This window comes from Cryptomeria japonica, chromosome 6 (genome assembly GCF_030272615.1).
Source record: "Cryptomeria japonica chromosome 6, Sugi_1.0, whole genome shotgun sequence".
NCBI lineage: Eukaryota > Viridiplantae > Streptophyta > Pinopsida > Cupressales > Cupressaceae > Cryptomeria > Cryptomeria japonica.
Window position 1 is genome coordinate 526,749,671 of NC_081410.1, and position 14,708 is coordinate 526,764,378.

General features: G+C 38.1%; 1 protein-coding gene across 3 annotated transcripts in view; it reads left to right on the forward strand.

Annotated features, from left to right (window-relative positions):
* LOC131067977 (heat shock 70 kDa protein 14) overlaps positions 1–14,708 on the forward strand; it is a 132,310-nt gene that overhangs the window by 85,760 nt on the left and 31,842 nt on the right. For all 3 annotated transcript variants that reach the window (XM_058003161.2, XM_058003159.2, XM_058003160.2), the window contains exon 3: positions 14,380–14,475. In XM_058003161.2, the coding sequence (XP_057859144.1) occupies positions 14,380–14,475 (96 nt within the window). The remainder of the gene's footprint in view (positions 1–14,379; positions 14,476–14,708) is intronic.

Sequence of the window (14,708 nt, forward strand, 5' to 3'; positions counted from 1 at the left end):
GTTCTTTGTGGTTGGCTTTTTGCCCCCCTTAAAATTGCACTTTCTGTTGATGCCTTATACAGAAATACATATGTTCTTGCAGGTCATAAGCTGTGTTTTTTTTTAGTAATTATCAGTCTTAGGTTGTGAAAGGAGTTTTTCTTCTTAGGACTGTGATTATCCAGCCTTTTTATGAAGCATTGATGCAAATATCATGGGTTGTTGGTTAGTGTAAAAGAGCTTTATTATCACTGTTATATTGTATCTTTTGCTTAGTTGGATTTCAACATATCATCTGGTGCAATCACCTTAGATTTAGATTTTAGTTTTACATGTTCTCCTCCTTACTCTTTTCCCTGAAGAAACCGTTAGTTTAGGTGCAGAATTTGAAAAGAACCAACTTACTCTGGAGGTTCACTCCAATTTTTAGGCAACCCGCAGGCCTAGGAGGGTTCCCATGTGTCACAAGCCTGCTGAGTTGATAGCTTAGCAAACAAGGGTGCAGGTTCAAGTGATAACAGTTTTTGGCACGCCCGGTGGGACTGAGAGTGTAATTTTTCAGTCTTTATCAGATGTTTTATGGTGTTGTTTGGTGTGTGCAGCAGTAATTTTAGTCTTTCAGAGACGTTCTTACAACATACCTGGCGACTCTGATTTCTGGTTTAGTAAAGACAAGTGCACTTTTGCCTTCTGAGAAGGATACAAACCAGGAGCAGTTCTTCATCCTTCGAATTTTTGCAGTTATCCCCTCCTAGAAGAAGAGGGAGAGTAGTTGAGAAACAAAAAGAGAACCGTGTTTATTCCAGGAGAGCCAAGTCTACTCCTCCCGCTGTTAGGGCTCATACTGTGTTACCAATAATCCCAGGAATCATGATTCTAGTAGGAGAAATCAGCCATTTGTTGCATTTAACCAGGGCAGTCCACTGAATTTAACACAGCATGATGATATTCCCGTGGCTGCTTTGAAAAGCTTACCGTATTTTCATGGCAAAGATCAAATTACTCCAGCTGAACACATAAAGGATGTTGCAAACCTATGCGCTGTTCACCATGTGACAGAGGAGAATGTTGCAGTCAGATTGCTTGCAGCATCTTCGAAGGGTAAAGCCTTGCAATGGTTCAGAGGCCTTCCTATCAATTCTATAGCGACATGGGACCAGTTGGGTGACCAATTATGCAGTTTCTTCGAGGACAAATCAGACCATTTGTCGCTAATGGAGCAGTTGTCAACAATAAAGAGGGCTCCCCACGAGGTCATGTCAGATTTCAGCCACCGTTTTCAGAAGACTTGGGGTAGAATCCTGCAAACGGTAAGACCCACTGCTGACCACGCTTTCTTATATTATTTAAGAGCTTTGAATAGTGATATCTCAGTGATGGTGCAATCGATGGGAGGCACTTCTTTACCCCAGGCCTATTCTATAGCCATTAGAGCAAAGAACAACCTTATACAGGCTGGTAAAATTGCCCCAAGACCTGCTCTACCAATTTTTCCTACCATCCAGCTACCGGTAGCAATGCAAATACCTCCTATAGCTATCATCCCAGCTACACCAGCCTTACTAGCACCAGGTTCTCAGTCTGTTAGACAAGAGAACAACTTTCCGGCGCAATCAAGTGATTTGCAAGAGATCAAGGGATTGCTGCAAACATTTGGCAGCGAGATAGCAAACTTGAAGAGGCAGCAGAATCAAGGTTTCAGGCCTTACCAGCCTCCATTTCAGTCTAATTATCAGCAGAATCAGTCAAATAGACCGCCTTATCAGCCAAATAATCAAGGCCCAAGGCAAGCCTACAATCCAAGGCCTTATCAAGCTTATAACCCCAATGCCGCCAGCTCTTCAAAGGAGCTCATGCCCATTCAAAATAATCTGGCACAGGACTTTGATTGGTGTTTTCCCTGCAATTTGCCCCATAACCAAAGCACTTGTGCAAATGGGGTGATTAACTAGGCCTTGATGGTCCAAAATAATTCAAGTGGGCAATTGGATACGCCCCGTGAGGATTCTATACAGCAGCAAGGGGATCAACAACTTGAGACAACTCTTCTTCATTGGCAAGGAGGAGAATTTTGTGGGATTAACCAAGCTGATTCAGCAGCTATGGTCTATACAAGGTCCAAGAAGAGAGCCATAGAAGGAGGGCAACAATCTGATAATAATCAAACCCAGATACATCAGCTGCTGAACTTGGATCAGGGTGCTGCTGTCCCATCAACCACTGAAAATGTCAGGCAATCGCCAACAAGTCAGCCCTTGGTAGGCAAGAAGCAACCCAATCCATCAGTCCAAACAGCTGCTGCTCAAGGTGAGGTTGTTGCCCCTAAAATACAAGCAAAGTCAAGTGCATCTTTCAATATTCTTGATCATATGAAGAAAGCAAGTGTATCCATGACTATGTGGGATTCCTTGTGTATCCCCGGCCAAAGGGACTTACTCCAATCAGCCTTGTCGAATTTAGATATGTTTGAAGAACTTAATGAAGATAAACCCAAGACTGTGTTGACCAATGCTACTACAAATGATAAAGAACAAGGAGCTTCAAAAGTTAAACCCCCACCCTTTTACGTATCTTTAATTATTGGAGATCAATTAGTCCATAACTGCATGATAGACTCAGGTGCTAGCAGTTCGGTCATGCCCAAGCAGATTGTAGATAGGTTGGGGATCGAATACGAGCCTTTAGAAAAAGGAGTTGTCCAATTAGACGGGACTGCTGTTAACACAGTAGGAGTTATTAAAAACCTGAGTTTAACCCTTCATGCTTGCCCAAATTTCTCTATCCCACAAGACATTTACGTTATAGAGTTGCCTCCTTATTTCGCTATATGCTTATCAAGAGATTTCACTGCAAAAATAGGAGGTTACTTATCTTCAGATTGGTCCCATATGTTGTTCAGGACCAGGTATGGCACAAAGGTCACTGTGAGGTCGGAACCTATAGCCAAAGATCATATAGAGCCTTACAATCCACCCCCCCTTAATGCCAATTTGATTGCAAGTGAATATGAGGAACAATCTGCAGTTCAAGAAGGCAATACACCCACAGAAGGTATACCTGATATCCTTCTTGATGAGTGGGCAGCTCAGACCCACGCTGCTGTTCCATGTGAACAGTATGAAGAAGCTGATTTTGGTGTTTTTATGATACTTGAGGCTGATCCCTTCATGCCTGATATAGAAAAAAATCCAGAACAGCGTGGTGATCAACAAGATTGTGAGCTGTGGGAGCTTTTTTTTGATGGCTCAAAGAACAAAGTTGGTGCCGGTGGTGGATGCATGCTTGTTTCCCCAAAGGGTGAGAGATACTATTCAGTTTTCAGATTTTGTTTCAGCTGTACTAACAATGTTGCTGAATACGAGGCTCTTATCCACGGTTTGGAATGGGCAAGACAGAGAGGTATTAACTGTCTGAAAGTGTCTGGGGATAGCGAGTTAGTTGCTAATCAGGTAAGGAACATTTGTCTTACAAAGAATGATTTGCTTAGGTCTTATAAGCATAGGGTGTGGGACCTCTTAGAAAGATTTGATGCCTTCAATCTGATATCCATACCCAGAAATCAGAATAAGTGTGCTGACAGATTAGCAGCCATAGGAGCAGAGTTTGATATTCCCAAGGGAATTGGTAGCAACGGTAGCCATCAGCATGTAAAGATTATTATTAGGCCTGCTGTACCAGATAATGACGTACATTGGCAAGTTTTTGAGAGTGACCAGCAAATTGTAAATTTCCTGAGAGAGGAAGCTGAGTTCTCTCATACTAACCAAGAGAGACTACAACACTAGTACGGTGACCAGATCATTCAGCTGAAAGGTAATAAGTTACCCAAGGGATTGGTCTCCTTGGAATCCATCTTCAATTCTGACGACCAAGTTAGGAAAGAAAGGTCCAGCATTCAGATTGATCAGAACCACTATGAAGAAGTTGAGATTTCAAGAGGTAAGCTTCTTAAACTTGGCAAATTTCATATCAAAGGAAAAGAGGAAGCTTTTATATCCCTCTGTCAAGAATTTAATGATATATTTGCTTGGCAATATTCTGATTTGAGGGGATTTGACCCTAAGCTTGCACAACATACAATAGAACTCGAGCCTAATTCCAAACCAGTGAGACAAAAACAGAGGCCATTAAATCCCAAATTGGAGCCCCTGATGAAAAAGGAATTAGACAAGTTGATTGAGAGTGCCATAGTTTTTCCCATCAAGCATACTTCGTGGGTATCAAACTTAGTTCCAGTAAGGAAGAGGAATGGTGAAATCAGGCTCTGTGTAGATTTTAGAGACCTTAATCGAGCCTCATTGAAAGACCATTATCCTTTACCTTCTATGGAGCAGATCTTGCAAGTAGTTTCAGGTTCTCAGATATTTTCTCTATTAGATGGTTTTTCCGGTTATAACCAGATTTTAGTCAAAGAGGAGGACCAGTATTTTGATAGCTTAGCAAACAGGGGTGCAGGTTCAAGTGATAACAGCTTCTTCACCATTTCCTTATTTTCTTCAAGTGCTTCAAGTTGCACATAGCACTCACGTGTAGCCTTAACAGTTGCTAATGTGCATGGTTCGACATCATGGCCACGTATGTCGGCAAGATGGTATTTTAATCTATATATTCCTCCATGGAATATTGTTTTACAAAATTTACACTTTGTCTATCCTTTTTTTGCCCGAGGAAATCTTCATGATATTTCCAAGTGGGGTCCTTTCTAACTGGGAGTTTAGAAGTAGACATTATATGATTGTAATGTCAAAATTGAGGCAAATAATAAAGTCAAGGTTTCTGCAATAAGACATTATTGCAAATACAAAAAAAATTAATATTTGAGAATTTGTGCATTGTCATAAATTAATATAAAAAAAATTGTACATTTTTTTCAAAAAACTAATGTAGGGTTTGTAAATTAGATATAGAAAATAACAATGTACATGACAATGCATACCAGACACGGCAGTAAAATATATCTTTATTCGCACATGCAATCATTACAGAGAAGAAGACCAGAGATGGTTGGCCAAGGATTACACTGTAAGAACCCACACCTGGTGGACTCTAACCAACCACAATTTTCTGCCTTTGTTTGGTTTTTCAATGTTTTCAGTGTTTGGGTTTTGCTTGAGTTTTCAATGATGTTTCACCAAGGAATAAAGAAAGTGCAAATAACATATGCCAATGATCAAATATGATTGGTATGCTGATAGTACTATGAAGGCTGGAAAACAAATCCATAATATCCTTTACAAGGAACAAGTGACTTTAATACAGATTTGTCTTTTACATTTCATGAAATTATGAGTTCATACCGGAAGTATGCAAATCTGAACCCTTAACAGCAATGACTGGAACAACAATTATTTCGTGGATTTTCTGAGTGAAGGCATGACTGTCACAAACTAGATTAACCCAGAATTTGAACAACACTTAAAAGACTCAGTCTAGAACATTATTTACACACAGCCATGGTAAGATAACACCCAGAAATGTACACAGCAGTAATTCTGGACTTATTTCAGTCAATAATAGGCATGGTAACAAAAAGTAAATACCAATTTATGATCTCCAACTGTGATTATGTGGTAACAACAGATTATAATTGCAGAATAAAAGATTTCTGATGATATTTAGAAGCTACAACAGATCAGAAATAAGCTACAGAATGTCTGAAACAGAGCGTCCATAACATGATCAAACTGGTCTTCAACCTTGCATTCATTCTGATTAGTAATAATGGCACTAATTCGATAGTATGATATCCTTAGAACTTACACAGCAATCATTGAACATTTACCAAATTGATTACAAGTCTGAAACAAATTAAAGTAAGCAAACAGAGTGCATTGAGAACTTGATTTAATCCGCTAGGACTGGAGAATAACACCTAGAACTCCAATGCAAGTCAGAAAAGAGACTTTGCATGGGAAAGAGTAAAACTCAAGCATCTCACTGTAACAATCACTGTAGTGATTTTACTATTCCCGAGTTACTGTAGCGCGGCACTATTCACGCGAGTACTGTAGCAGTGGATGAAAAAACTTGCAATCTGCTCTTAAAACCTTGAATAATTTGTTGATAATCTCTCCCAACAAGAATGATATAACTCCATGTGCCAAAGAAGGATGATTCACAACCAACTATAAATGTTCTTCAACAATAAACTTCAAACCCTTGTAGAAAACTTCACCAATTTGCACAAATGAAAGAACTGAAGTATTCTTTCCCACAACTGCAATAATTCAGGTGTTATTTCACACCTTCAAAATTGCTATCAATAGGAAGTTTTCGTTTCCTATGATGAAAGAAGAAAATTGCGAAAGCCCTAGGCTCCACAATAAAAATCAATCAAAATACTATTCATCAACTGGATGCCGAGAATGAACTCTTGCCTTTCCTTTTATTCTTTCCTTAAGAGAGCTCAAACACCTTCCTGGCCAATGTGGGATAAAAGATTTATTCCCACATTAAATTATTCACTTAACGCACTTTATTATATTAAAGTGACTTTATTATATTAAAGTGACTTTATTATTATAAAGTTACTTTAGAACTTTATAATTATATTAAAATATTAAATAAATCACTTAAGTCACTTAAACTTTAATATCTCTTGATGTACTTGTCTGATTGCTAAGCCGTTTGAGCCAGGAGTCGACTCTCCCTGTTCTCCATGTGATTGGATGCCTGTCTAAAAATAGAAACCTTGAATAGTGACTTACTATAAATAGTAAGTATGTGGAACTGAGTCTAGAAATAGCTGCAAAGGCCCAATCAAGGTCGACACTGCCAATAAGCTCTGCTCAGGTGTCTTTCTATTAATAGGAACCCTGACTCTCCCAAAATAGTAACTTACTATAAATAGTAAGTGTGCCAATCTGAGTCAAAAAAACCTGTGCAAAGGCCAAAACCTGAATCCAGCTGAAGAGTAATGTCTCTAATCACCAAGTAACTGCCACACGAGGCCCTCTATCAATAATTGTTAGCCTACGAGGGTCAAATGATAGGCTAATTCTTACAAACTCTGATGCTCGCAAAATGGGGACATTACATACACAGATCCGACAATACCGTACTACCTTCCTTGGCGGTACACAATATATTTAAAGAACCTGACGGTTGCTAAGAGGTACACAGCCATCAACCGACTAACACATAACTACCGAGAGTGACAACCACTTAATACAATGTCAGGTGATCAAAATTATCAAACATAACCATACGCATTTTATGCCAACTACATGAGCCTTATTCATATTCAAAGGCAAAAGGAATACCTGAATGGGAAAAGGTTATGGAAGTTGAACATCATAGTCTTTAGAAGAATAACACTTGGATCCTGTCAGATCTTCCACTAGGAAAGAAACCCATTGGCTGCAAATGGGTCTATAAAGTGAAGATCAAAACCGATGGAACACTCGATAAATATAAAGCTTGGTAGGTGGCGAAAAGGTTTGAAAGGAGTTTACTATGAGGAAATCTTTGCTCCCATAACAAAGATGAGCACCATCTGACTAGTTCCAACCATTGCAGCGTAGTCTGGCTAGAAAGTCCATCAAATGGATGTGAAGAGTGCCTTCCTCAATGGTGATTTGGAGGAAGAGGTCTACATGACACAGCCTCAAGGTTTCAAGGTTGTAGGCAAAAAACACTAGGTATGCAGATTGGTAAAGGCTCTTTATGGCCTAAAGTAGGCCCCGAGAGCATGCTACATTAAGATTGATCAATACTTTGCTTGCATATAGGGCTTTTAGAGAAGTCCTTTGGATCCCAACTTATATGTCAAGAGTGCTGGCAATGACATCATTTTTCTTGTCATCTATGTCGATGATATCATCATTACTGGTAGTGGAGAACAATTGCTTGAGCAAACAAACAGAACTTGTGTTAGGTGTTTGATATGACAGATTTGGGACTTCTGGATTATTGTCTCTGTGTAGAGGTTTGGTAGATAGGTGACAGCATTTTCATTTCTTAGTAGGAGTTTGTTGGATAAGTTCAGGATGCAAGATTGTAAACCTTCATCTACACCTATTGAGAAAGGGTTGAAACTATCAACCAAATCAGATTCACCTATGGTGAATGAGTTGAAATTTAGACAACTAGTTGGCAGTCTCATCTATTTTACAACCACTAGACTTGATCTTAGTTATGCTATGAGCTACATATCTCATTTCATGATAGCCCCTAAAGAAGAAATTGGGTTGTAGCGAAGTGTGTGCTAAGATACGTGATAGGGTCACCTGACTTTGACATTTTGTACATATGAAGCAATGATCCTCGACCAATTGGTTATACAGACTCAGATTGGACAAGTTTTCATTGATGACAGGAAGTCTACTTTTGGGTATGTTTTCAGTCTTAGTACAGGTGCAATCACATGGACTAGTAAAAAGCAAAGTTCCCAGACTCGGACTCGGCTCGGACTCAGCAAGGCCGACTCGACTCGTGACTCGGCTATGACTCGGCGACGACTCGGCTATGACTCGGCAAAATAAAAAACCCTTGAAATTTAGAGATTTTTAACGATTTAAAACTTGTTTCATGCACCCATTATTGAATAAAGCTTAAAGACACTATAACATCATCAAATAGAAGCTAATTTGATCACATACATAAACATACATCCATCACATGCGTAGAAATGTAAATTGTAGCTGAAGGAAATAGAAAACATAGATATATAGAGTTATAAATGTTGTCAAATGTATATAAAATCCATGACATCAAATGTTCCCAAACATATATATAACTGTAAACAAAAACAAGTCTATGGCTCAGGCTCTAGCTCATCCTCAGCCTCAGAGTAGCCTGTCTGCCTCCTACAAATGCGTCTAAGGTAGGTCCTGGATGACTGAGAAGCCATAGTCTTTGCCCGTGAGGTGCCTGTGCCGGATCGTGCTCTATCCTCCTCCTCTGCCATAGCCACAGCCTCAGCCTCTCTGTCTGCCTGGTCAACCCACTCATGGTCCTCCTCAGTGAAGACGGGATCGGTAGACTCAGTGATCCACTCAGACTCTGGATCGATCTCCGCTAAAGTGATCGGAGAGGAGTCAGTGTCCAAAATCTGTCTGGTCCTAAGACGGAGGTTGTAATGAACAAAAACAAGATCATTCAACCTCTCCACAGACAATCTATTACGCCTCTTCGAGTGGATGTGCTCGAACATGGACCAATTGCGCTCACATCCAGAAGCGCTGCATGGCTGGCTCAAAATTTAGGAGTGTTCTATTCCTCCTATCCGTCCAACCATCTGTCATGATGGTGCAACCCTTTTGGCTCCAAGACTGTTGGTGGTCCTCTAGCTCAACTTTCATATCCTCAACCATTTGTAACAAGAGGGGGCCACTTAACTCAACATCGGTAGGGGCTTTAAACCCCGCACCACAAATGGTTATGGAATCTACCATGCCTTGCCAATAAGGAGACCTATCACAAATAGATTATGATTAGACAAAGTAGAGTTCAACTTCAAACTATAAATTTACTTTTAAACTTAAAGCAATCAAATCAAAAAGAATTACCTGGCTGCAATAAATGGAATGTTGCAAATGTACCAAAACTTGCAAATTTGTTTTCTTGCAGCATCATGAACCTCCTTGTTCCAACCCATGCCCTCAAGCGAGGGTTCTGCCCCAGGAGTACTATGCGGCACAAAATAACTATCCAACCTGGATTTCTGAACTCTAGGGCCAAAGCTAATAGTGCCACCAGGAGGAGTAGAAGTAGAAGCACTAGCACTAGCAGAAGCACTAGGGTGAAAGGGAGGCATGGAAGAACCCTCTCCAACACAGCCTACGGATGTGGATGCGGATGCGGATGCAGATGCGGATGTGGGTGCATGGGAGCCAATAGCACTTAACTCTTCCAATTGCCTCTTCTTAGTTAACTTTTCTTGTTCATGTGTTTCTAATTGGACATAACAGAAACGTTTTGCCTCAGGAGTTTGTAATTTGCATACCTCAATATCATGGCCAGGTATGCCGGCAATATGGTATTTAAATCTATTGATGCCACCAAAATTAATTTCTTTACAAAAAAAACATTTTGTTTGATTTTTTTGTCTGCCAATAAAGTCTTCAATATATTTCCAAGCCTCATCCTTTTTAGGCATTGTGAAAAATGAATGTTTTTTAAACGTGAAGGCTGCTGCAATAAGAAAATTTAATAAAGTTATAAACTAATAGAAAAAATCAGCAAACCCTACTTTAAAAAAAAATAAAATTGTAAATACATGTTTACAATTTTTTTCTAAAAAAATGTAGGGTTTGCACTTTGCCATTATTCTACTTCTCTCATTTTAATTAAGCTAAAAAAATAAAAACATTCAAGATTTGGAAAGTTAACTGTTAAACTAAAAAAAAATTAACAAACAAATGAAAAAAATCCATTAACATACTTAAAAAAACAAGCAAAATCTACCTTACCTCTTTCAAATGAGTTGAGAAGTCTTGCTTTGGACTCCTTGATGCTCTCAATGCAAGCCTATGGCCTCCCCAATGTGATTTGTGGTCTCCTTGATGCTCTTCTTCCTTGCTGGTTGCAAACCTATGGCCTCTTGTTTTCCTTCCTCTCTCTCACTTTTCCTCTCTTCTTCTCACAACTAACAATTAGAAGACCTTTTAGGGTTATACCAAAGAGAAAGGGAAAAAAAAACAAATGCAAAAGCTCTTATTTTTTTTGTTTTTTTAAATCTGAATTGTCCCTATCGCGCGGCCGAGTCCTGGAGCTCGGACTCGGCGAGTTTTGGCAAAACTCGCCTGACTCGCGAGTCAGGCGAGTTTTGCCCAAAACTCGCCGGGTCCGAGCGGCGAGTCAGCAAAACTCGCCGAGGTTGGCTCGACTCGCCAACTCGGCGAACTCGCCTGACTCGCGGCGAGTCTGGGAACTTTGGTAAAAAGCAACTAGCATAGATCTTTCCTCGACAAAAGCAAAGTATTGAGGAATTGTTAAGGTAGCATGTGAGGCAGTATGGCTATGAAGGATGCTTTTTAACATGAAAATGTCTCAAGCAGGGTCTTCACCCTTGTTTTGCGACAATCAAGGGGTGCTGAAATTTGCCAAGAATTCAGTATTCCACAAGCGAATCAAACATGTAGAGATTCATTGTCACTTCATCTGACAGCTTGTTGAAGATGGAATTGTGGTCTTGCAGTATGTTCCAATAGTGGACCAGATTGCAAACATTCTCACCAAGTCTTTGAGATTGGACAAGTTTTTAAAGTTTAGGGGGCAGCTTGGTGTAGCTGATAGGATGACCATTAAGGGAGGGTATTAAAGTATTTATTGTATATTTAATGGTCATATAGTTGTTTTTAGTTGATTTCTATTTCTGCATTCTATTCATGGTTTTTTCTTATAGAAACATTGTTATGTAATCTATTATTTAAGGAGTCTTTCATCTCCTTGTTAATAAATGCAATTACCATTTCAATTCCAAGCAATTAAGGGGACTTCAATCAATGGAGGAAATCAATGCATAACATCAATTCTCCTAAGAGAGCAAAGAACCTTCAGCAATCAAATATAAATCGAACCATTCAGCAAGAGCACTCATCCAAGAGAGCAGCATTCAGCTTTTAAAGAGGGAAACAACATTGAATTGAATCTGTCCAAATTACCACAATAGACTAAAAATACATAACCTGCAATAATTCTACAAGAATAGTGGGCAAGATTTAGTGTCCTCCCAAAAGGGGACATTACAGAATCTCAATTCTCGCATATATGAGTCAAGCCTTCGATTCCACATACATGAGGATTGTCTTAATCTATACAATGACTTTTTCAGTTTACAAATCACTCTCTCTTTACCTTTCACCTTGAACCCTTCATATCATTTGATGTATATTTCAAGGGACATTCTAAAAGTGGTGACTGTTGGATAAATATTCTATTTAAGGGAGTGCAAGTAAGGAGGAGAAGGCATGAATTGTGAAGAAATATTATGTCATATTCCAAGTGAATCATACAGCCAAAGAGGACGAAGTCCCTTCAAGGTTCATGGAAAAATTTTAAGGACGAAAACCCTTAACTTCTATCAAGATAATGGATGAAAACCCATAACTTGACCAGAAATTAGAGACATTCGTACAAAGAAAATTGCTACAAATTGAAGGAAATATACAAAAAAAACAAGGATGAGTTATATTTTTAGAAATATTTCATAAGCTTTACATTTGAATATTATAATAAAAACTACAATTTTAGATAAATTAATATTTAATATTTATAAATATAATGCAACTATCGTTTTGAGTTAGAATTATTGTTTAGAGGAAAGAGTAAGAAATGTTCTAGAACAGGACATTACAATCAAACTTAATAATATTAGCTCTTAGAAGAAGGAACTCTGTGAGTCTTTTGAGATGTCTGATCTAGGTTCGTTGCATTACTACTTAGGAATGGACTAATGATCTATATTAAAGCTTTCATATGGAGGACTACAATATATGGAAGTTGCTTGTTTCATGGTTTATCAATGCTCCATACATCACTCATTGGAAAGCCCAAAAGAGAATTCTGCAACATGTGGAAGGAATTCTCAAATTGACTTCTTTTCTTTGAATGCGATGTGCTAAACCTTTAGGGCTAGAGATTCCAATTGGGTTGGTGACATCGAGAACAAGAGGTCTGCATAGGGCGATGTAATTACTTTACTAAAATGTTATTTCTTGTATAAGAAAGAAGCAACTTATTATGTAATCATCAATCGAGATAGGAACCAACTTCAACTATATGTAAGATAGATTGTTCAAGAAGAATTCATAGCCGTTTTGGGTTTTTGCAGATGATCTTAAAACACTTTTTGGGAATAGTTGCCATACAATTTTCAAATAACTGTATGTTCCATGCTATGATTAAACATGTGGAGGTATACTACCTTTTCAATTTTTAGCAGTTGCAGATATGGTCATTTGAGTTAGTTTACATTTCAACCAAGGATGAGGTCATTGATATTCTCACTAAAGATTGAAGCACAGAGAGATATAGAAGTTCAACAAACTTTTCATGTGAGAGAATGAATTGAACATCATGGGGGACTGTTAGAAATGATGTGTAATTTGCAATTCTAGAAATATTATTTGTAATATTCTGGGGTTGTGAGGGGTTCCGTTATTTGTATCAAATATAGGTCTCTTGATATTTTCAATTTGTCATCTTTCAATAATAATTTTTATTTTGGCTCTTTAGTTTTTGAAGCTCATAATTTTTCTTTTTCAACTCCATCCTTGATAATTCCTTTTCATCAGTCATCAACTAATATTGATTTATTCGTAAGTTGTTTGTGACACAATCATTGAGCAAAATTGGTAGTTTCAGATGGTGTATATTTTCAGTAAAAAGCACCAATAAAGCTGTCCTAAGTTGTAGTAAAACCATCCCCTTTTCGATATTTTTTTTTATTAACATCATTGGTCATAACATTCTTTACAATTTGTCTAAGTTACCAGTTCGGGTTTGAAGAACCTAGTACGCCGGTACGGCAAAATTTTGAAAAGGGGTTTGGGTTCGTTTGGGTTCGTTAGTACAAAAACATGTAAATTCTTTATATATATATATATATTGATATTTGTGAAGCCTATAAGCATGAATTAAAAATTTGCATGTCACATAGCATCATATAAACAACAAAACAAACATCAGTCTTCAACTCCTCTTTGATCTTGGAAGCCAAATTTTGTTCACCCTTTCTTCAACCTGCTCTCATAAAACATATGTTTGCAACACAAATGAGGTGAAATGAGTGAATATAATGTTTTAGAAGTCACTTTTAGGATATAAGTTTCACTTTTTAGGTGGAATTAAAAAAAAAAAAAAAATTTTGCATATAATTTGCTTTTTTGGGCCGCCCAGCTGCCTGGGTTCGACCAGGGACGAACCACCTCTGGGTTTTTTGAACCCTGGCCGAACCCAATCCGAACCGGACCCGAACCAGGAGCCCGTTCGAACCAGGACCGGTACCAGGGGGGTCCAAGGGCGAACCTGGTAACTTAGCAATTTGTATCTGCATTTAATTTTTCAAATTAACTACAATTAGGTATTCTCTGTTCAGTTTTAGCATATAGGACTTAAGACCCATCAATATTTGTAAATGTTTGGTAAATACAAGGACCTTTCATATCAAATTAGAATAAAATAAAATCTTCACTTAAATGATATAATTGCGTTTAAAATAATCCTTTATGAGATTATCCTTTGATTTAAGTTTATTTTCTATTAGTCTTGTCTCATAGTTCTTATAATAGCCTTAATAGATAAAACTATATACCATCTGTTTGCTTAACTTCTCGCTTTTGTTTTCTTCCTCTTGCTAAGTCGTCTCTCTTCTCTTGCATTTCTTAGTAATTTTAAGAATTTAAATTTTGATGGACTGAAATATTGAGACTAATGCACAATATAATGTGTGTTCAGATTGGCCCTTTCCAAGCTACTAAATCTGAGAAACCAAGGATCGAAGTGAAAGTTGGCTTAAATTTGCATGGCATTATAACAATTGAATCAGCTTCCGTAAGTATTGGTTTGATTTCATTTTTGTTTATATATATGTATTATGTTAATTTTGTATGCAAAGTCCAAGGAGTTGAGCTTCATTTGTTAATGCATTGAGTTGTCAATGTGGAGATCCAAGTTCAAATCCCAATGGGACATCTAATATATTCTAAGTTGTGACTCTTGGTCTTCCATAGTTGGTTTCTAATGTGGAGGTGGTTCCAAAAAGGTGGATTTCTAAGTGTGGTTGC